General features: G+C 37.3%; 1 protein-coding gene across 1 annotated transcript in view; it reads left to right on the top strand.

The window, feature by feature from the left end:
- rgs3b (regulator of G protein signaling 3b) overlaps positions 1 to 23,681 on the top strand; it is a 50,017-nt gene that overhangs the window by 24,032 nt on the left and 2,304 nt on the right. The window contains exons 13-23 of the mRNA XM_081366265.1: positions 41 to 410; positions 498 to 546; positions 977 to 1,227; positions 3,180 to 3,263; positions 5,221 to 5,332; positions 10,460 to 10,503; positions 11,110 to 11,232; positions 13,172 to 13,960; positions 22,357 to 22,427; positions 23,204 to 23,308; positions 23,528 to 23,589. Coding sequence (XP_081222391.1) covers positions 41 to 410; positions 498 to 546; positions 977 to 1,227; positions 3,180 to 3,263; positions 5,221 to 5,332; positions 10,460 to 10,503; positions 11,110 to 11,232; positions 13,172 to 13,960; positions 22,357 to 22,427; positions 23,204 to 23,308; positions 23,528 to 23,589 — 2,060 coding nt within the window. The remainder of the gene's footprint in view (positions 1 to 40; positions 411 to 497; positions 547 to 976; positions 1,228 to 3,179; positions 3,264 to 5,220; positions 5,333 to 10,459; positions 10,504 to 11,109; positions 11,233 to 13,171; positions 13,961 to 22,356; positions 22,428 to 23,203; positions 23,309 to 23,527; positions 23,590 to 23,681) is intronic.

Genomic DNA, 23,681 nt, shown 5'->3' with positions numbered 1-23,681 from the left:
CATTTATGCGTTATTGTTAAAATTATCTTTCTTCCTGAAGGAATTGTCGAAATGAGATCACAGTGGTGGTATGGAGGACAGTGCCTATTATGAAGCCTTACTACGAGGGGCTTATCCACAGACCTTCCTACAAACCCTCCGGATTTGATTGTCAATCTTCAACTGCAAAGACACAAAGCAAAACCCCACCTTTACTCTCTCGACCCAACAATCACAAACAGGGTCGTCGTAAAAAAGGAAGTGGCCCTGATAACGCAGGAAACGGAGTAGGGGAGTCATTGTGGTCTTGGACTGGCAAACGAGAAGAAAATGACTACAAAACACGCACCCAGACCCTCAAAGGTACCCGTGTGACATCATCAAACGGCGACAACTACATCATCCTCTCCCCTGTCAGCCCTGGAAACCAGGTTGGAATCTGAAAGCATGTGCATTCTTATTCATTCCGACTGATGGCTGGGTTAATATGTCTCTTTTGTAAATGTTTTATGTTGCAGATATTGCAGCCAGTGTACTCTGACTCCAATGGCACACTGGGAACTCTAGGTAAGACAGCCCATGAGAAGCTTTTCTGTTTGTGTTTTACATGTTTAGGTTAAGATTTGGTGATCTGGTCTCAGATCAGTTTGAAATGTGAAATTGCTGCATATGCTCTTTTAGAAAGAAGCATAAAAAGTGTACAAGCACAGTCATTACGAGCCGTTAGGACAGATGGCAATACCGTCAGGCATATTGACATACCATGGCAGAGAATGATTAACATATTCATAATCATACATATTCATAGTTTGGGGGCTGTAAGATTTTCTTATTTTATCATTAATATACATTTTTTAGTTAATATGAATTGATACAAATTAATAATAATTAAGGACATTGATAGTAAAGGCATTGATAATGTTGTACATTTTGAAAACTTACATTTTGGTACTTTTTGTGAGTGTTTAATGATATTTCTTTCTATTTCTTCTCATAGGAAGAATCTATCAGACTAGCAGAGGACTGCAGCAGAGCCCTGACTACCTGCAGGATGGCGGACTGCACGCACAAGCCACCTTGTGCAGGTCTATGAGCAGTAAGACCACAACAATGCCTCCCTCATCCTACAGACAGAGCTTTGCCAACTACCAGAACTGCACCATCGTCCAGTCCCACCTGCCTCACTCCAACTATGGCACATATGTCAGTCTGGCCCCTAAGATTCTCATCTTCCCTGTTTTTGTTCAGGTACGTTCAGTATCTATTTATTTTTCCCAGTTTTTTATGCAATCCTTATCTATGGTTTATTTTATTTAATCTATGTTATATTTAATTTAGTGCAGAGTTAAAAGGTCAGCAGTTTACATTAAGGAGTGTATGCTACTAAATAAATGTATCTTACCAATAGTGAACAATGGCTCATTAATTGAAATGGGTAGTTGACAGATTTTGGGTAGACAAAGAGAATTTGTTCATAAACAATGAATCAGTCATAAGTTAAAATCTGAATGTTTAAGTAAGAGTATTTTTTTTTATACGTGTGAGGTATGAATTTCTGCATATTGCATGTATTTTCTCAATTAATATGAGGTCATGAACATATTGCATAAAATAGTTTTAGTCAAGTCAAGTCATTGTCATTTATATAGCGCTTTTAACAATGTAGATTGTTTCAAAGCAGCTTTACAGAGATAAACGTATAATTTAAGGTAACAGAGATTGTTTTGGCTTTATAGCGGTTCTTTAATGAAGTTATTTTCCAGCTAAAGTTAGTTTTGATTGACTCACTTCCGTCGCAACAATTGTTTGTTATTAAATTAGGGGCCGCTAAGACGACACCGTTCTCTCTACACAGACTTTAAACGCGAACCTGTGATAAACGCTGATGGCGTTCACATGCGCATTAAGAATTGGTTCTATAGTTATGTGCGTTTGAATAGTACAAACTAGTACTAAATAGTAATAGTTTTAGTTGGAGTATATGTCAGGGTCAGATACCTGCAACCATATATTGGCTGACTTAAAGGCATAGTTCATCCAAAAATGAAAATTCTGTAATCATTTATGGTAACACTTTATTTTACAGTGTCATTGTTACAAATGTTACATGTAGTTACTATAATAAAAACTATAAATTATGCATTATTACATGCAACTAACCCTAAACCAAACCCTAATCCTAACCCTATAGTAAGTACATGCAGTTACTTAATATTACTCAGTACATAAATGCGTATAAGTACAGTGTAACAATAGCCGTGTTTCCATTACCCTTCAAATTGCGCAAATTGAAATTTCGAATTGAAAATACGCCTAATGGAAACACACCAATTTCGCAAAAACTCCCATTTATCGCAAAAAAGATTTTACGCTCACATGAGGTGGTTTTTCTGGCAATTCGAAAAAGAAATATTTTGCAAAACTGCATTGGAAACAGTTTTTGCGCATTTACTGGTCACCTGACGTAGATGACGTGGTATGTTTGGACAGAATACGAGACAGAGTTCTTTATTAAATTCATATAAGACAAAAGAATTATAGGAATAATGGATTCTAAACCTCAAATAAATGCCACAATCAAGACCTCGAAGCAGATATGAGGGAGAAACATCCAGAAACACCTCATATGTGCTGCTCACAAGTATGATAAGGGTCGTTCCTTACCATTAATGCTTGGAAAACACACATACATCTTCTTCGATTAATAATAATGGCTAGTGCAGTGGCTGGGATATAATACATAAACCTACCAACGTCCATTCCCATGGTTTTTGGAATGATTTTTCTAATCGCGAGAGGAAAAAATTAAGTTTTAGTCGCATAACATCGGTTAATGGAAACGGCGTCATTTCGCAATAGTTTTTTGTCAACATTTAGAAAAAAATCGCAAAAGTTTTGCGCAAATCTGTAATGGAAACACGCCTACTGACACCTTAAAATAAAGTGTAACCTCATTTACTCACCCTCAAGTTGTTCCAAACCTGTATGAAGTTAATTCCTCAGCTGAACTCAGAAGAAGATATTTTGAAGAAAGCGGCATTCTGTCATGAAAGTGTGGACTCGGAAGAAGATCACAGGGGCTTAGGGTTACATTTAGACAGGGCCTGGGATGTTTTGTACTAACATGTACCCTTGTGCAAATGACATGACTTACATGATGCAAATATTGAGGCTTTAATGAGTGTTTAATTGCATTTCAGCCACTGGACCTGTGCAGCCCTGAGAGAGTCCTGATTTTATCTGAAGAAATGATCCTTCATGACAGTAAACACGTAGCTCTTAAGGTAATGCCATTAACTGTCACTCTCCCCAAAGGAAAATGTGTTGCTCAGTGGTTGCTCTTTTATGAATTAAGGGACTTAAAGGGATAGTTCACCCCTAAAAAAAATAAAATTCTTTCATAATTTACTCTCCCTGAAGTTGCTCCAAACCTGTATGCATGTCTTTCTTCTGCTGAACACAAAAGAAGACATTTTGAAGAATATGGATAACCAAACAGTTGATGGGTCCCATTGACTTCCATAGTATGGAAAAAAAATACTATAATGGAACTATATGCCAGTGGCTACCATCAACTGTTTAGTTATTGACATTCTTGGGTGAACTATCTAACAAATTCATTTATAACTACACAAATACTCTATGAGTGTAGAGCCGTAAAAATAATATGACATTTAATTGCAGACTGGCAAATCTGAGCACAATTTGTGAGATTGATGAGATCTCTTTTAAAATAAAATAAAATAAGTTATTTTTCTATGTAAAACGTGTGAAGCAAGCACAAGTTTGCATTTGCTCTCCATTTAATGCCATTGCTCTGTTGGAGAAACAATTGAGATATTAAAAGGAATAGGCTAGTTTTTTCAAAAAGTAAAATTCTGTCACTGTCTGTAAAATGGTTTTCTGTCTACTGTGGAACATAAAAACATAACTTTTCTTGCTCTTTTCCATATATTAAAAGTGAATGAGGTAAAAATGTTGAAAAAGTACCATATAATGCCTTCCATTATGCTATGTGATGGCTTTGTATGAGGGAGACATTTAATGTTTTATATCTGGTGAAAATATCAGACCATTGCCATGTTCAAAACATTTTTGCATTTAGTTTAACAATTAATGACTTTCATATCCTTTTAAGCAAGACCCTGATCAGGTTTCAGAAATCTAGCTTGAGATATGCTGTCTAAAACGTTGTCTTGAATAAAATATGCAGAAACGATTCTTGTAATGTCTTGCTTGTGAGCTCTGAAGGTGACCTAGATCTGGTGTCCCGTTTCAGGAGAATTGACTATTTTGCTTGGTCAGATTTGAGCTTGTTCTCATGATACCTCTCTAAAAGCATGCTAGTCCAGAGACCCCAATATTTTCTCAAGCTAGACGAAACACTACCTTTTAAATTAGATCCATTTCACTAAAGATCGTTTGGGAACTACAGGAATATTTGTCTCGTTGACAGTAATGCCTGACACAAAATATGTGCTCCACATAATGTGGAAGCAGATACCTTGATCCCAGATTTCTTTCTGCTGCTGCTTTAAAAGAAACCTGCAGTTTGTGAATAACATGACCTCGGCTTCCTCAGCATGAGCAATATTGTGGAAAGATAAATCTCAGAGTGCCACAATGGCCTCCAAAACCGACTTTGTATCTATAGCAATTGCCTTTGAGTGTCTGTCACATCCTTTGTGCTCGCTCGCAGGCCCCCGTCTGCATGCAGGCTGACCTCAATTTTGCCGAAAGACCTGTTTGAGTAATGCAGTCAAGAGTTTCTAAAGATCAGAGTGTTTAAGAAGGATGAGCTGTACATCACTAAACACATTCCTCCAGTGTCCTAGAACGAGAGTGTGTGTATTTGACTGTGATTTAGTTCAGCTGCTCTTATTAAGCTGGCCGAAATCCAAGGCTGGGCAGTGGGCACCATGAGAGGCAACGCAGTGCAACCAGCCTGCTGCTTTCTGTGTGGGAATCAGAGCTTTTCCCTTTCCTAATAACCTTAACTTGACTTTACTTGATTCACTGTAAGTTTAACGAGTGTTGTAGTTATCTAATGTTATTTAGGTGAAGGAGTTCATTCTGGTTGTAATTCTACATCTGCTCTCTATTTTAAATTAAGATTGAGCCTCATGTTTTCCATTATAAAGAATTATCTTTGTCTTAAGCTGAGTGAGAGTGGCAAAAGAAGGTCAGATGGGGATGTTTCAGTGCGGTGTAACTCACTGTTGTCTGTATCGCCCCCTATAGGCTACAGTGTTCATCTACACAGACCTGATGCTGTTGACCAGGGAAGATGAACCAGGCCGCTGTAATGTACTACAGAGTCCACTCTACCTCCATCAGATACAGCTGCAGGACGGTATGCACTACAATTCTCACTTAACTCTGTGGCGAAGATAAATAAGGATTATAAATAAGTAAGGATTTTTTTGAAGAAGTTCAGATTTTTACTTGATTTTTAATTTCTGAATCAATGGCCCCACCACAAAAAAATCTACATATTTACAGTATGTGCATCATATATTTTATGTTTATATTTTTCTGTACATTTTCTAAATACTAAAAATTATTTATTAGACTTTTAATTATATCATTACTAAAATACCACTCTATAAAAGCTATAAATTGTTTAATAATAAAAATAATAAATAATAAGATCTATCTATCTATCTGTCTATCTATCTATCTATCTATCTGTCTGTCTGTCTGTCTGTCTGTCTGTCTGTCTGTCTGTCTGTCTGACTGACTGACTGTCTGTCTGTCTGTCTGTCTGTCTGTCTGTCTGTCCGTCCATCTGTCTCTCTGTCTGTCTATCCATCGCCGTCTCTCTGATGTCTGTCTGTCTCTCTGTCTGTCTCTCGCCATCTGTCTGTTTGTCTATTCATCTATCTGACTGTCTGTCTCTCTCTGATGTCAGTCTATCTCTCTGTCTCTCTGACTGACTGTCTGTCTGTCTGTCTGTCTGTCTGTCTCCATCTCTCTGATGTCTGTCTGTCTGTCTATCCATCTCTCTGACTGCCTGTCTGTCTCTATCTCTCTGATGTCTGTCTATCTATCTCTCTGTCTGTTTGTCTATCCATCTCTCTGACTGTCTGTCTGTCTGTCTCAATCATTCAGTCTATCTGTATATAATATCTCCGGGTTGATTGTTTAGAGTAGAGTACAGGGGATGTTAAGGAGGTCCACCCAGTTTTATTTGTGACTGTGTGTTAGTAGCGATAGTCAGGAAGGAGGCGTCAAGACTGTGGGAATGAGTATGTGTGTGTGATGAGAACACAGCTCTCCTCTCTCTATGTGTCTGCTTGGAACAATGGCTATGTCTCCGGTATAGCCCATTATAGGCAGGGTGGGCGGGACAGTGTATTCTTTACCTTCCTGAGAACAGAAATACGGCAGCATGTGGCACAGAGGGCATTTCTATCTTCAACCTTTATTTGACATCTTGGTTCTGAAATAGCCATCAGTATGCTGACCTTTGTCCTTTTGGATATGGGAACAGACAGGCAAAAAATTTAAGAGAGGGACCAAATTAATATCACGGTATTAATAAGTCAATATGTACAATGTGTATTCAAGGCATACAGATACATTTAGATATGAAAATTATATACTTTCAGTATGTATGTTTATACAAATGTAGTTGGAATAATTCAAATTTGAATAAAGTTTGGCTTCCCATGACCAGTTATTTTCCAGAACAGGACCAGAATAGGCCAATCTCATTTTAGTTGACCCCACCCTTACCCAGGAAATATATATATTTAGTGTTATAATATATCAGTGTAATTTTAGTATTATAGGTGATTTTTTTTTGTGGTCAGTTCTACTTAGAAAATGTACTTCATGTGGTAGCATCTACAATAACTGGTTTTGTTGAAATTAAATACATAATTTAAGATTACTGATTTTAAATGAACTCAACCAACCTGAAAAAAAAACAAAAACAAGGTTTTACTGAAGCATAACTGTCAGTAGATAACCTAATTTCGCCAGCAAGGTAAAATTACTTAATAAGTTTGATATCATCTTTTTTGTTTTATATGATGAAAATCCTTTTCCACCTTGATGTAAAAACACTCAAAAAAGTTATTCATTACAGAATTACATGTATTCATATACATTTTTACACATAATTTAGTTCATTCAAAATAAATGAGTTTAGTTGGGTTAACACAATTTAGTTTAGGTCAAATTAATTTACACTAGTATTTTTAACTTCATGACATTAGTCACACCAATATTTTTTTATGTTGGTCCAACCTAATTTTTAAATGAATCTTCAAACAAGCAGTGCCATTTATCATTATACACAATATATATACATACATAACTGAATATTAAACATTAACATAAACTATAACATCATTCCCGTAACTGAAAAACACATAAATATCACTTAATCCCTAAATTTACTCTCCTAATGCAGTCCCTTACAAAGCATGCTGGGAACTACAGATCCACTGCCCAGGGCTGCATTTCTCAAAAGCATCGTGAGCCAAGTTGATCGTAGAGACCATTGATGGCAAAGGCTTTACGATCTACTTAGGCTTACAATGCTTTTGGGAAACGCATAACTAATCCAGTTAGTTATGTCAACAAAAAAATATTCATGTAGTTTTTAACACAAATGAATTAAGTAAAATATATTAGGTGGATTGAACACAATTTAGTTAAGTTGTGACAAAATGTTAAATTGTGTTACTTTAACTACTTGAACAAGAGGTGAAAAATAATCTTTTTTTTTTAGTGTATGTTTGTTTTATAATGTCAGGTGAGATTTTCACTTAACATAATGTGTATAATAACCCCAAATCACAATTTCTCATTGAAGCAAAATTCGCCAATCAGCAAGTAGCAGCCAAACACGAACCTTTTCTTCTTCTTTGTCCTTCAAAGCAGATGACCTATAGCTGACACGAGTCACAACTATACTGCCCTCTATAGGTGTGGTGCAGTAATTGTGTCGAATGTGTCCATCCTGAGCTTTATTGGAAATTGTATATTGGGTCAATGTAACTCAATTGAGTTAAAACAGCATTCCTTTGTTTTATGTTGCATAAACCTAATTGAATTGGGTTACAACAACAACATTTGAATTTATAGGTAGAGTCAGGTAGAAATACCTCCTTGAAGCAACAACTGCACATGTTAAATTTTTAAAGTGTAGAATTCAGAAACCCTTGTTATTATCGACAATGGTGGCCATTAAGTGAACTAGGGCTGGGCGGTATATCGAGTTTGTACGATATATCGAAATATTTTTTTGAAACGATATGGAATGAGGCAATACTGTTTATATCGATACAGTAGTTTGATACGAGCACATCTGAAAAACAGCGGAAGACGCAGTGTGAGCTGCCGCAGTGAAAGTACATAGTACAATTTGTCCTAAACATGACACAAGCTTATATTAAGGGCTTCAAAATAACTGGTAAGATATAGTTAACAAGTTTAAAGCAGCTTGCCCTGTCAGATGCTTACTGACAGATACTGTTGCTGACTGACAGATACATACTTGTGCTGTTTAATGCGTTTGAGATGTGTTGCTTTCCTCAGTGCTTAACTTACATTTCACAGGTATATTCTCCATCTGAAAATGTTAGAAAGTCAAACAAATATGTCCATTTCACTGTCAGGAGAGGACGAGCTTCTGCAATTGAATCTCCGCTAATATTCAAGCTTCCGTGAATGAGCGACGCCGCACGCATGCGCGCCAAACAGACGGAGCACAATAGAATAGTAGCGCAATAATTCTGACTAAAATATACATATTGCTAAAATATTTGTTGTTGGAAACAATAAATATGCCATATGGGGAATTTTAAACCTACAAGTATATTTTTATGAAAGTGACCATTATAACGGGGTAATCAAACGCAGGCTAATAGTTTTAAGTTCTTTTGTTTTTATTTTCATTTTTAGTTTAGCCTTTAGTCAATTTAAAAACAAAAGCATTATTTTTGTTAGAATGTAATGTGATTTTAACCACCTTTTTGCACATAATTTATTGCATAGCCTACATTACATTCACTATTTTTGTTTCCATATCCTCCAATATCAACATTGTTTGTAGGATATCATTGGGCAGGATGAAAAAAGGTCTTTTTTGTTCTTTGCTTAGTAAAAAAGTTATCTAATGTTATTTAAGTGAAGGAGTTCATTCTCGTTGTAATTCTACATCTGCTCTCTATTTTAAATTAAGATTAAGCCTCATGTTTTCCATTATAAAGAATTATCTTTGTCTTAAGCTGAGTGAGAGTGGCAAAAGAAGGTCAGATGGGGATACAAAAAGTTAAAAAGAAGTTGGAAAAACCTTTGGAGCGATATATTGTTAACGAACATCCAGACACTGCTGACAGTGGCGGTTAGATGAATAAGTAAAGGCGCACAGCAAAAATGACATCGGTGAGAAAGCAGCAGTTAAAAAAGCATAGCTATGCAAAGATGTTTGCATGAACTCTGCAATTCACCGGCATCATGTAGACAGATGAGGTAATTCAAATTACACTGTTATGATAGTTTGATTATGAAGTTTATTTGAGACTATATACTATCTGACAATGTGAGACTATAAAGGCTGATTAAAGGCTGTTTACTTTACCATGTCAGTGCCTTGGAGTATTTCGTCCACATAATTTGATGTTTACCTCCAGTTCATTTAGTGAGCACCAGTGGCTATGTAAAGAGACCCGTGTAGCACTCTCTGCTTCTGTTTTTATGAGACTTTAGTTTGTATTTCTCCCTTTTCTTTGCATGACACATTGACATTACTGTACAGAACGGCTCTTTCTGCATTATCCTGAACATTGTATAAGCATTCATTTCATGTCATTAAACAGAAGAGAGGCTCTTGGGAGCACTCATAAATGTCACATCCTTTTGATTTTCCCAACAAAAATGTCCCAAATCCTTCACATAAAATATGTCTACAGGCTTTCATAGAAAACCTAGCAATTTGGGGAAGGTCTCGTTTTTTATGTTTCATTACAAGCTGTACACACATTTGCAATAAAAAGTGATTAATACATGACAAATCGTACATATAGCCCATTTAATTGTATACGATTATAGTATTTATTCACTTTTATTTTTATATTTTCTATATAAATATTTCTATTTAACATTTCTTTTTTTTGTTTAGTTTTAGTAATTTTAGTACTTCAACTTGAACTTATTTTATTTCATTTAATTTGCCAAGGCAACATTTCTCATTTTCATTTTAAGATTGTTTTTTTACTATTTAAATTGTATTTATTTACAGTTTATTACAACTAACAAAATTCATTTTTAATAGGTTTCATTTTCATATATAAAATCTGAACAGATATGGGTTTCTTGTAATTTTTTTTTGTGTGTGTGTATATTTTTGTAATATATACATGTATCTGGGTACATGTGGGTGTTAACATCCCCCACAAAAAAAAAAAAAAAACACCCTGACAGCCTCGGGATGAAGAAATTCACACTTCTGTCTCCTTCTCTCCAGTTCCTGCAGACAAACTGCGGCTGTACATCTCCTACTGGATAGAGGTGAGATCCTGCATCTAACCACCGACCCACTCGTTCAGCACAGATCTCTGCTCACGGCACATTTTAAGACTTCATCATGCTTAACTCTGTGCACTGTAATACAAATCACACACAATGTAATGTGTTTCCCATCGAACCGTTGATCCAACAGGATGGACCTGTGGTAAACATTTACAGGATGTAAATGTTGTGCGGCTGTTAAATGGAGGGCCTCATGTGCTTGGGGCTTACGTCACATATTAGAGCCTTTAAAGCTGCTCTTTCTCTCCAGAGTAAACGTGCCTGAAAGACGTAGCCTGCTCACTCGAGCAAACACATTCATCGACCCAGCCATCTGCCCATCTCCCTGACAACACCTCACACATACACACACACTGACATGAATGTGCGAGTGAGTATGATTGCATCTCTCATATGCCGTACTCCAGCATAATAGCACATGACACTGAGGTTTCTTTGGAGGTAGAACGTGCTTTTAAAAGCATCCCTGTGTTATAAAAATGTTCCAATTCCTTCGATTTCCTCAAATGAATAAGACTGTAATATGAAATTATTTTCTTTCTCTTACATACACACACAACACATTCTCTTTGTGTGTCTTTGTAGAGGACCGAGTGTCTGTTCAGCCTGGAAGCTTTTTCATCCGAGCAGAAGAGGAGGGTCGTCCAGTGTCTGAGAGACAATATTGACAAGCAACTCACCCTGAGAGACAGAATAGGCCCCGACCAGGTACTAAATCAAACACAAGCACAATTGCTCATAAAAACAGCCACTTAGGTTTTGCATTTAACCACAGCATGTCTGCAATTCTCCAGCAGATATGGAGTAAAATCACTCAGGAGAGGTAAGGCTAGCATCTGCAAAATGATTGCATTTCGAGAGCTTTTTTCTTATTTAAATTGAAATGTTTTGAAAATGCACACTCTTTAAATTCAATGTAAAACTGTGTTCACAACATGTTATGCTTAAATAATGTAATGTAAAACAGCATATTCAAAGAGAAAAAAAAAGTAGGGTTGGTACTTATCCATCAGAATCGATTGGTTCGTGAAAGGTCTATATGGTTGGAGGGCATAGGTTACAATATAAGAGGTCTTGATGACATCAGCTGAAAAGCAATTTCATTTTAAAGGTGGAGAAAATCACTACATTTTGAAAGCTTGCAAAAACAAAATGTTTCATTTTAATTAGCATGCGTGAGAACATAAATACGACTTGTTACAGTTGTTATAAATGTTTGTTACGCTCTATACAGTGCACGTACGAGTTAAACATAATGTTTGTTTCTTATTCATGCTCTCTCTCACTTTCTCCACTTGGTGGGCAAGTGACATCAGGAGAGCAGCGACATCATCATCAGACTAGCACAAACAGACACGCGCATGTGATGGCGTGAAAGAAAGGGGAAAGAAAGAGAGTGTAGAGAGAGAGAACAGGGCTGTTGTAATGCATGCTAGTATGATGGAGGACTACATTACTCGCTTGTAGGGGCGAAACATTAGATCTTTATGAAGGTGAGGTCATTTACATTGTTTTTTGCATGTTCTGTATGTGTCTTGTGCTTTTGCAGTGTAACTGGTGGAAAATATATATTCTTTTCATCTTTACCTTCGTTGTAATTTCATTGGCATTTAAGAAGGTATGCTAGAGATGGATGTATGAATTTGTTTTGAAATATGCAAGTTTAAAAAATGAACATGACACAAGACATCTGACTAACATAACACAAGACAATGTTACTAGTTTGAAGTTGTTAAAGTAAAATTTTGTATGTTATTATCTAATAATCTTGGTTATTGCACATAATGTTTAAAATACACTTGAGTGAGCATATACATATAGACTTATGACATTCTAGCTGCTTGTATTAGTATTTTTTACCTCCTAGTGTCAGATCTTCTGTGCTGTGTTTTTAAAGAGCAGAGCTTGTGAGTCAGTCGTGCTGCCAGCAAAGTACTTTATGAGCTGATTAGATGTGTAGGGAGTGTGAATACATTAACCTTTTCCTCTACAATAGGGAGACGTAAAATTCAATTTCCAAGGTTTTTTTTTTCCGCCTTCCTATTTCTCCTGGTGCATAAGAAAATAATATCCAATATAATGCAGTATTGCTGGTGTATTATTTTTCTTTCTTTCTTTCTTTCTTTCTTTCTTTCTTTCTTTCTTTCTTTCTTTCTTTCTTTCTTTCTTTCTTTCTTTCTTTCTTTCTTTCTTTCTTTCTTTCTTTCTTTCTTTCTTTCTTTCTTTCTTTCTTTCTTTCTTTCTTTCTTTCTTTCTTTCTTTCTTTCTTTCTTTCTTTCCCGCATTCTGTTGACTTTCCTGCTTTTATGTTTGGTGTTCCAGAGACCCCATTGATATTTTTGTAAAAATAATACAAGTATTTTCAAAACAAATATTTCATCTGAAAAAAAAAAAAATGCAACAGTAAGATTATTATATTTTTTTTTTTATCCATTCTAATAACATAATTTCTTTTGGTGATCTGTTTCTCCCCCAGTAAAAGTATGTTTTAGAGAACAAAAAAAACAGCATGTCAAAATTTATTGCAATTAATAATATTTAATATCTGGAGTCTTCAGATGTTCTTCAGTTTCTTTTAGTAGTAGACAATTTTTAAATCCAGAGCCATTTGTAAAATGTTGATTTTTTTTAAATTATGTATTGACAGATGATGGAACCAAATGCAGCCGAACAGACTGATCTGGGTCTGCTGGGCTTCAGCCCTCACAGTGTGTCTGAGCCCTGTTCCCCATCATGCCCCTCTGCATCGCCCATCATGAGAAGAACCAACTGCAGCTCTCCAACTCAGCAGCTCTCTTACCCGGATCTGCACAGCTGTACCGGAGATGCCAACCAAACCGCTCCGACCCCTCGAGACGCCTGCAAACCTCCATACATGGAGACCTCAGAGATTTGGAAGGACAGACAGAAGGAGGTGAAAAGAGGTGGGCAAGAGTCAGAACTGGAGAAAAGGGAGCAGGGGGAGGGCGAGAGTGCTTCCGAGACCATTAGCGTTGGTGCCAGACCCACATCTTCATCGTCATCTTCCTCACCTCTAGTCATTCCTAAGCTGTGCCTGGATCGCTCCTTCAACACAGATGCTTTGACCTCACCGTCGACTGACGATGATGAGGAGGAAGAGGAAGAAGATGACGAAGACAGCGATGAAGGATTTCTGAAGAGGAGGAGTATGGTGGAATCATCTCCTAGCAGTGGGGTGCAGAGCGGGGGCTTGTGTGTGCAGAGGTCCCTCCACAGACGGACGCACAGTGAGGGCAGTTTGCTGCAAGAGCCCCGGTCTCCTCGCTTCATCTCCGATCAGGCCATCGACTGCATAGAGACCAAGCGGGAACCTCCTGAGCGCTGGGCAGTCCCGTCCCCACAGACCTTGAGGAAAGAGCTCACCAAGAATGGAGGATCTGTCCACCAGATCTGCCTGCTCTTCACTGGAAGGAGGGTGCGTACTAATTCGTTAATATCAAATATTTCTGCATTCTGAATACCAGGATTTTTTTAATGTCACTAGACTAATTTAAAAATCAGTTTAAAACTTAAATATGGATAAATGTCTTTTGTTAAAACCTCAATGATCAGTGTCGGGAAAAATTACTTTCAAAAGTAATGCATTACAATATTGCGTTACTCCCTAAAAAAGTGACAAATTGTATTACTTTTTTCTTTATATGGAAAGTAATGCATTATGTTACTTTTGGTTACTTTTAGCCCTGGGCTAATAAAGTGAGATTAAATACATAAAGTATATTTGTTAGGGCTGGGAATCTTTTGGGAACCCAGGATTCGATTAAAATCTATTCTTGGGGTCACGATTCGGTTAAAAATTGATTCTCGATTTTGAATCAAATTTTGATTCGATATATGCATAGATTTGATTTTAGGTTTTATTCTAAACTTGTTTTTGAATTTGATTTGATTTATTGTCCTTGCAGCCCCTCCTAATATATAAGAAAACCCGTGCCCCCAATTGATTTTTTATTAAAAACAACTCATAGGTGTTTATTATTTATTGTTTTTAATTCTCATGTTATTGTTTTACTTTCAATCACTTTTTTTACTTTCAATCACTTTTTTCAACTTTTTTTTACTTTTTTTTTTTAAATCAATCAATTTATACTTTCTAAATATTTTATACTGAACTATTTTATTTATAAATTCAATTTCCTAACCTTTTTTTTTAGGATATTGGTAATACTAGTAATATTTGTTTCCCTGGTACAGTTTTGCCGTGTCTGTTTATTATTTTGTGTTTTAAATGGACTGCTTTTTTGTGATATCTGGCAACCCTTCACCTGGAGCTTTAATGAAGAGAGGAAAGAGTTCAGAAGAGAGTAGAAGGAGAGCAGCAGTATGCAAACTGAATAGCAGCTACTGTTGTGCAGTTATTTAATAAGGTAGTTTAAATTGTACACACCTTGTAACCACATTATTATTTTACTCAAGCACAGTGGAGACAGAGGGGCTGCTCAGCCTTTCATATTCGCCTCTCATGGCGTGAGCATGGCGTTTCATCTTCAAAATGTGTGATTATCAGCTGGTTCTGATCAGTGGGCGAACTTTTGGAGTTAGAAAAATGCTGTTGCATTCTCAATATTTAGTGATTTAGACTCAGATATGTGATATGTCCATTCACTTTTACAAGCAGGTATTGTTTGTTACCACGGCAACCGCTTGCACGTCCTCGATGAATGTGCTTCTCATGTAATTCTCGGTAATTATACATTATTTAAGGCTATTTTCTATACGTTAAAATACTGATATGGAACTGTTGTTATCATTTAAGCTTAATTTGTCCCCCGTTGCAAGACTGTGCACTCTCTAAACTGTTTGGTGCTGCACTGTTCTTTGTTCCTTCAACATCACGTTATTAACAGACGATTAGAATTTAAATAAAAATTTATGACCTTTATGAATCGATTCAAATCGTTAGAAGATAGAATCGAGATTCACATGTGAATCGATTTTTCAGCAGATTCTTCTGATCATCCGTATAGCATGTTGCTGGCGTCATTCTGTTCTGTGGAACTGGATGTAGTTGGAGAACCATGTGATGTTGTTGACTGAGTCTGGCTCTCCTGCCAGCCCTGCATGCAGGGAACTATTGGATGTTATGGCCTGTGCCATGCACAGGTCAAGTCTGCCCTGCTTGTGTGAAAAATGGGAATTTGTTTGTGGTCGCTTGGACAAGTGTTTCCTAGTGGACCGTGAACGTCCTTCACCAGTGAGCCAACAGTTTCTTCCAGACCTTCGCACTGAGCTAGAGAAGTCTTGGAAGAAACCATACTCCGCTCACATCTTTCCTTTACAGCATTTGAGCTATTTGAATGTAGAGAGACTGTACTATACTGTATATAGAGAGACTGTACTGTATACTGGGCGAGCATGGGTATGTGAAGATGCCCCCTGTGGAGGAACCACTAGCGGGCTGTCTTTCACAGGGTGAGGCGTCTTCACTTAAGGCCGTTGCCTTGAAAGCCATGCCAAACCACGGCTTGTGGGGAAGGCGTGTGCAGTAGCGGGCCAGGCCGGTGGTGCTCTGCACACAGTGGCGGAACCAGCTGGACAATGGACCTGGCTCTCAGAGCCACCAAACAGACTGCCATGGCCATTGGCCGTTCTGTGGTTTTCAGTGCAGCAGCGGTAAGGTTGTAGCCTGCAGGCTCCCTTTCTTACCCCTTCGGGTAGAGCAGGATATCACTCCCCTTTGGGAGGGTGCTCTCTAGGTAGAGTGCCTTTACCGTAGGTATGAGCTGCTCTCCCCCGGTTATTTGGTGTCTTTAAGTAGGGATTGGCTCCCCTGAGATCTCCTTGGGGTATAGAGCCTGCACTGTTAACCCTTGCTGTAAAAAAAGGTCAAATTCTGACAATATCATACCATTTTCCATTAAAACAGTAATATACCGTAAAAAAACAAAACTAGCCTAAAGGAATATACTGTAAATTAACAGTGCTCAAAATCGACACGCAGAGGCTGTTTTCCCAATCACACCCTATACCCTCATTCACTATTCCCTACATTAGTTCACTAATATAGTCCCCTTGACAGAGTGAATGAAAAGAAGTGAGTGAATTGAGACATTGATGAACACCTGATAAGCAGGATCACTGAAGGACAGAGAAACAAGAACAGAAAAAAGAGAAACACAAGAACTACAACTGACTTCCAGCAACACTGAGCGTGAAACCAGTTTACAAACCAGTTTAACATTATTTATTTCATACATGTACAAAAGTTCTTGTTGAGAATTAACAGAGATTTAGTTAATAATAAAGTTTGTTGTCACCATGATGGAAATCAGTATTTGCTTTAGTTGGTCTCTTGTACCTTGACATGTTACCATTCATCTCTCTCTGACTGCTATAACAGTGTGTTTATAAAGCACATTTGTTATGGCAAGAAAAAGCCAAGGGAAAATTGATCAGGTGTTAATGGCTGATGTGATGATGTCATAATCATCCTGGACATGTCTGATTTTCTGGTCTTATACTGTATGTAAGCTTTGAATTTCATATTTACCATATAACTGATAATCTACAACATGACAATATTTCTGTAACTAGGTTTTCTGAAGAATATTGAAATCTTATAGTGCATTTAAACATTTTTTAACTACTGCTTAACTCAGACACACACAGACATCAACAATCAGCACATGAATCTCAACAATGGTGACAATCAGAAGTTTCATGTCGCAATGCATGCTGGGTTCCAGGATAGTATAAAACTCCCAGCATGCACTTCTGCATGAATATATATATTTTTTTTTTTAAATTGCCACCATTGTTGAGATTCATGTGCTAATTTGTGTTATCTCTGTGTTTCTACAAGACATTGTAGCTCTGTTTTTTTGGTTATGCAAGATGTGTTAAAAAAATGAGTAATTTTAATTTATTGCTGTGGTTTCACAGTGGTGCTAATGTAACACTTTTGATTGAGGACTAAACCCTGAATGAGTGAGAATTAATTCCTTAGTGAATGAACAGGCTATATGATGATTTTGTCATCATAATCAACATAACCGCAATCATTCACAAACTGTGTGTGTGCACAAGTGTGACTTGCAAAAACACAGCTCAAGCAGCAAAAGAAAAACTAAAGTTTTAGCATCAGCAACCCAACTAAAGCAAGCACTGATCTCTATAATGGTAACTTCAAATCAAACATTTTCAATTAAACATCTCAATAACAACTTATGTATGACAGAAATAAAGTCATACTGGTAAATAATAAGTGTAAAAATGTGTAATGGCTGGAAGTCAGGTGTAGTTCTTGTGTTTCTCTATTTTCTGTTTGTGTGTTCCTCTTTTCTTCAGCGATCTCACTGCAACACTGCGTCAATGTTACTTTTACTCGTTGTAGTGTGGATTTTCCTGTGGGGTTGAAAGGGTTAACAGTGTAAGATGAAAAGACACACCCACAAAATGTATTTTAACAGTAATAAGCTTAAAGTTATAAAACAGGTATATACTGGCAACACTGTTACCAGTATTTTACTGTAAAATTTAGTTTTTTGGGTCACCATTGTGCTGAAGAGTAGAGCCTGTGCTTCAGTCCAGGAGGAGATCTACAAATATTGATGATTTGCGTGTAGTTGCTGGTCCAGTGGAAATCTTTGTATGTACAAAAGTTTTTTAGTGGTCTCAGATGAAATAAGTTCATAATAATACTTTGCTCACGTTAATGATGCTTTATACATTTTAGTTAATACATTTAAATGACAGTTGGTCAATTTAAGGCAGTCGGTTTCTGCAAGTGAAATTAGTTTTAACTCAAGATTTAATTTAGTGCATTTTTACAGTAACATACTGTAGATTACAACTGTACAAGAACTGTACTATTAACAGTAAATTACTGGCAACAGTGTTGCCAGTATTTTACTGTAAAAAAACCTGGTAAGGTCTAACAGTGTGGGTAGTAAGAATAGTTAGTTTAGTTAGTATGCATTGCTCTCATGTTCTTCCTCTCCTAAGTTTAAGTAGGGATTGGCTCCCCCTTGTTAAAAACTATTACTAAGGTTTGAAAAGATCTTCAAGACATGCTCCTTGTCACTGCCCTGCTCTGACAATATCCTTTAGGGTAATGCAGGATGGTTGGGTCCTAAAATAGGACGTTACGCTCCTTGCCACTGTTGCATCTGGCTTGCTTAGTTGGGAACACTAAATATTCAGCAATTTTACTGATTTGACATCACTGTTTACTGCAGAGCGGCTTTGTAACTGAATTGAACTGAAATGAATCAACACTTAACTGATTTCACTGAAAATGACTGTTTACTGTTGTCTTTTTAGAGCAGTTGAATTCTGTTTTGCTTCATTGAATCATTGTTTATGATATAGTTAGTGATATCACTGTAAAGCTGCTTTGAAACAATCTGAATTGTATAAAGCACTAAAAGGTGACTTGACCCAATAGCGGGTATCGCTCACGACTCTGGTCGACCTAGGCTTTGGGGACCTGGTAAGATTGGCGGTCTGCCTATGGCTTCCCGGCTTGTTATAACAGCACTGGGTCTCTCCCCTATTGAGCTCTCTCCCCTATTGCTCTAGTGTAGATAAGTAGAGTTTTAGCTCCCCTGCAGTTTCCTCAAGGGTTGAGGTGGTAAGAGCCTTTCCGCTATGCTCCTTGTGTTTTGATCTTTTTTAATGAAGCAAGAGCCTTTTCTCCCCTTGAGAAGAAGTGGTTAACCTTTTAATTAAAGTTTATAGTTAAGTACCCCTTTTAGACAAGCTACTCCCTGAGGGCTTTGTCAATGTACTGACATAGCTATGCATCAGCCAGCAGCCATTTCACCCTGTAGCCCAAGACTGGTTGCCCTCTGAAGTTAAGCAGGGTTGAGCCTGGTTAGTACCTGGATGGGAGACCTCCTGAAAAAAACAAGTTGCTGCTGGAAGAGGTGTAGTGAGGCCAGCAGGGGGTGCTCACCCTGTGGTCTGTGTGAGTCCTAACACCCCAGTACAATGATGGGGACACTATATTGTCAAAAGAGCACCGTCCTTCGGATGAGACGTAAAACCGAGGTCCTGACTCTTTGTGGTCATTAAAAATCCCATGGCACTTCTCGTAAAGAGTAGGGGTGTAACCCCGATGCCCTGGCCACATTCCACCCACTGGCCCTTGCCAATCGGGGCCTCCTAATAATCCCCATCCACTGAATTGACTCTATCACTCTCTCTCCTCTCCACCTATAGAGCTGGTAAGGCCCGCCCCTTCCGCTAACCCCACTGGACCTCTAGGTTGAAAAATCGTCAATGCAAGTGAATGGGAGAAAATAATTATTTTCTGGTCCTGTTTGTGCCATGAATGTTAACATATGTTGTCTGTGAATTTTTTATAGAATTTTTCGTGTAAAGAATGCTACAATTTAGCGGGTAGAAGTTTGATACGGTTAGACTTTGTGTGAGAGCACTTTGTGGACTACAACTCTTCGAAAGTTGAAGAGTTTCTTCGAACCTTACTCTTTGGACTTTTAGGTTTTTACCTGGCCTGTGAGTGAGGGAGGAAGGTTAGAAGGCCTAGACTTCCCTTACAATTGAGCATTGAAGCTGAAAATTTATATTGCTATTAGAGAAATTAAAGCTTAGGCAGTGGCTCCAGTAAGCAGTCTATGGCTCACAATGTATCACCTCAGGGTTAACGTGCATTGACTCTTTCCGATTAACCTATACTGTAGAGTCAGGTTATTTTATGCCCACTATGGTTTGCATACTCAGCCTAGTGAGACAGGCACCTCCTCAGAATAGCGGAGAGGGAATTTGTTCCCCATAGCATCATCTCCAGACTACGTGTTGAAGTTCCACTTCAAAAGGGAACATCTCAGGTTACGACTGTAATCCTGGTTCCCTGAGAAGGTGAACGAGACACGGCTTCTTGTTGCCATGCATCTGGTTACTTGTGCATCTCCTTCAAACAAAAGAGTTGATGATTTATTTTACAGGCACCTGTAAATTTATGCTTGCGGGCACTCTGCTCACAACATCATAGACTGCCGTCGTCCAATAGATTGTTGTGTTTGGTACATGTGTTCAGACATCGATCACGCTGAGGGCATTCCCCATAGTGCCAACTCCAGACTGCGTGTTTCGTTCCCCTTCTCAGGGAACCAGGGTTACAGTCGTAAACTGAGACTGTTTGCTTAATATTTTGAGTTTGCATTTCACTGTTTCTATTAATTTTGAGAATACTGAATCTGTTTTTGTGCAAGTGAGATGAGTAAATGCATTATACTTAATGCAATAACCATCATATTTACACAGCGCACTCAACGCCTCTTCACCTTACTCCCAATTTCCCTCAACATGGGGACAGGAAAGGTGTCTACTATCAATATTTTAATAATTTCTTTATTTTTATTTTATTTATTGATCTGTCAGGGTTATCTAATCTAACTATTTGTGGCTTGTGTTTTGAATATATATTCCCCTGCACTTTAGGCATTTTGCACACATTTGCTCCTCATTTTGTGACTTGATTCTGATTTATTTCGGTTTGTATTTTTATTTATTAGAAAGGTATATTCTGTTATAATTTAATTTTGTAAATTAATTGGTTTTTTTTTGGTGCATCGATGTTGTGCTGTACTTAGAGCCTGCTCACACAGGTAATTTAGCCGATTTAATTTGATTTGCATGTGAAATGCAAATCCTGTCTGCAGTGTGGCCTTTCTGGAGTTATGTTATTTCCTGGTTTTATTGATCCAAAATGTTTTTATACATTTTCTTCTATATCTTTGTGTGATTTTCTGTACATCGCGGCTTTGAAATGTTAAAGCCCCGCCCCCAGCCCCACCCCCATACACATGATTCGACTATTAGTCGACTATAGGCAAGACTTGACGATTCTGATTCGACTATGAAAATCCATAGTCGGGGACACCCCTACTACCCACTATATGAAGAAGAGTTGCCTCTCCACAGAACATAAAATATTCATTTTATTTTATTTTTCGTGTTCGCATTTATGAGGAAAAAACAATTACGGACAATTAGGCTGCGTCACCACCAATCACCGCCCAGCTCCCAAAAAAGAATCAAGGTTTGTATCGAATCGTGGGTCAAAAACCGTGATACGAACCGAATCGTGGGTTTGGTGTATCATTACAGCCTCAATGCATGCTAATAAGCAACTTAATAGTGAGGTTTAGACCCTTAACTAAAGTGTTACCCAAAATATAAAGTTTACAAAATTGAAGTTGATATCACAAAACTGGAAGTTCCTATTAGATTTTGTTTAGGCGTTGTTTTGTTTAGCCACCGGCTGCCACCCACATTCCATTTAGGTTTTTTATGTGTTCTCCTGTCACAAATGAATGCATTTGTCACAATTTCCCTTCTATCGAAAGACAATAACCAAAAATGGAACCTCGAGTCTCAGACCTTTCCAACGATATGTGTTTTGTCAAGAAGAAATTAATTAGAAAAAGTTTTGATTATAAAAGTGATGTAAATTTTGTAATATGAATAAATTTTGCCCACTAAAAGGAATTTAAGTACTGTTTCCAACAGTAACGCAATGCCCAACTTCAAAATGGTTTTCTTAGGATAAATACTGAGGGAGTAAGCTTTCAAATGATACCTAATTTATGATGATTATTAAAAATATGTGATAGGAAAAAAAGGCTTTTCAAAAAAGAGCTCCAAGCATCCTGCTAGCTGGACGGTGGCAGTTAAGGGGTAAAAGAATTGCACTACTTCGCTAGTTACTTGAAAAAAGTAATCTGATTACATAACTTGCATTACTTATGTGTTACTTTCATCACTATCAATGATGATTTACACTTAAAAATCATTAATTTTATATGTAATTAATTAAAGATATGACCTTTCAATAATCTTCCACAGGTTTGTGGCAAACCAAACTGTAAATGTGACATGGGAAAAACTGGTGTCAAAAAGAAGAAATCCAAGAATCTGTAAGTTAAGCAACTTTCTTTCTTCTACTTCATTTGCTGTTTTATTGACTAAATCTTATAAAACTGTAAAGAAATGTTGGGGACATACCCCCCCCCCCCATAAGAAAAAGAAAACAAGATAAGATTATGTTTTTACTTTACAATTAAGAAAATTGCCTATTTGTTGCACCATTACATTTTTGCATTGTAACATTATTTTCATGACAACTGTGCAGATTTAAACCTCCCTTGGCCAACTGTCTTCCCTATTGTAATGGGAAGAAAATCTCATTCTAATGTTTTATCAGGTGATTGATGTGGTTCCATCAGATTTAAAAGGGTTATTATGTTATTAGGTTAAACCAACCAAGTAATTTTGCATTACATTATTGAGTATTTAATAGAGAATGTGCCTCATTATCATAAAAAAATGTCACAATCATGTTTTTCATTTACATACAGTAATACAATATACATTATTCTTTTAATTAAAATGTGCCACATTATCATAATAACAATCGTACAAATAGGCTTAATCTTCTTTATGCAAAATATAATTTATTTTTTAGGTGAATGCAACTATGGAATACTTAAGTGTTCTAGTTTAAGAGATGTGAATGTAATGTTTTCCATTCTCAGATTCACTGGAGAAAAGCATTATTTATGCTTTTACTATCCATGTTACTCCTACAATAAAGCTTACGACTGTAACCGGAACACATTTCCTCCCAGAAGTACTTGAGTGAACATTTAGCTAATAAATCACCTGATGTGATGCCTTTTGTCTTGTCACTCAGGGCCAAAGACATGAAAAACCGCCTGACTTTTCTGCGGAAGAAGACCAATGACAGACATATAAGCAATCCAGCCAGCAAGCTTGAGAAAGTCCTCAAGTCAGACAAGTGAGTCCATGTGATAGTTTTATGCATCGAGACAGTCATTCAGAAACATTGAATGGGTGAATAGGCTGTGCTTTGATGTAAAAGTGTTGTGGGCAATCAAAACAACAGTGACGTTTTGGAGTTATTGAATAGATGGCCTATTTTGCGTGCTATAATTATCTGAATGGATCATTAGTGTGAGTCATGGCTTTGTTGACCACTATGTCTGCTCATCCACAGACCGACTCCAGAGGAAGCTCTTAAGTGGGCAGAGTCACTCGATGCGCTGCTTTCTCACAAATGTAAGATATGACTCATTTGATATGACAGCTGTGTTGATCTGCACTTCAGCAGCTGTTACTGCTATTTTAAACCATGTTTGTGTGTGTGTATA

The sequence above is a fragment of the Scardinius erythrophthalmus genome (assembly GCF_964197995.2).
Source record: "Scardinius erythrophthalmus genome assembly, chromosome: 5".
Classification (NCBI taxonomy): domain Eukaryota; kingdom Metazoa; phylum Chordata; class Actinopteri; order Cypriniformes; family Leuciscidae; genus Scardinius; species Scardinius erythrophthalmus.
Note: the sequence above shows the minus strand (reverse complement) of the source record. Positions and strands in the feature narration are given on the sequence as shown.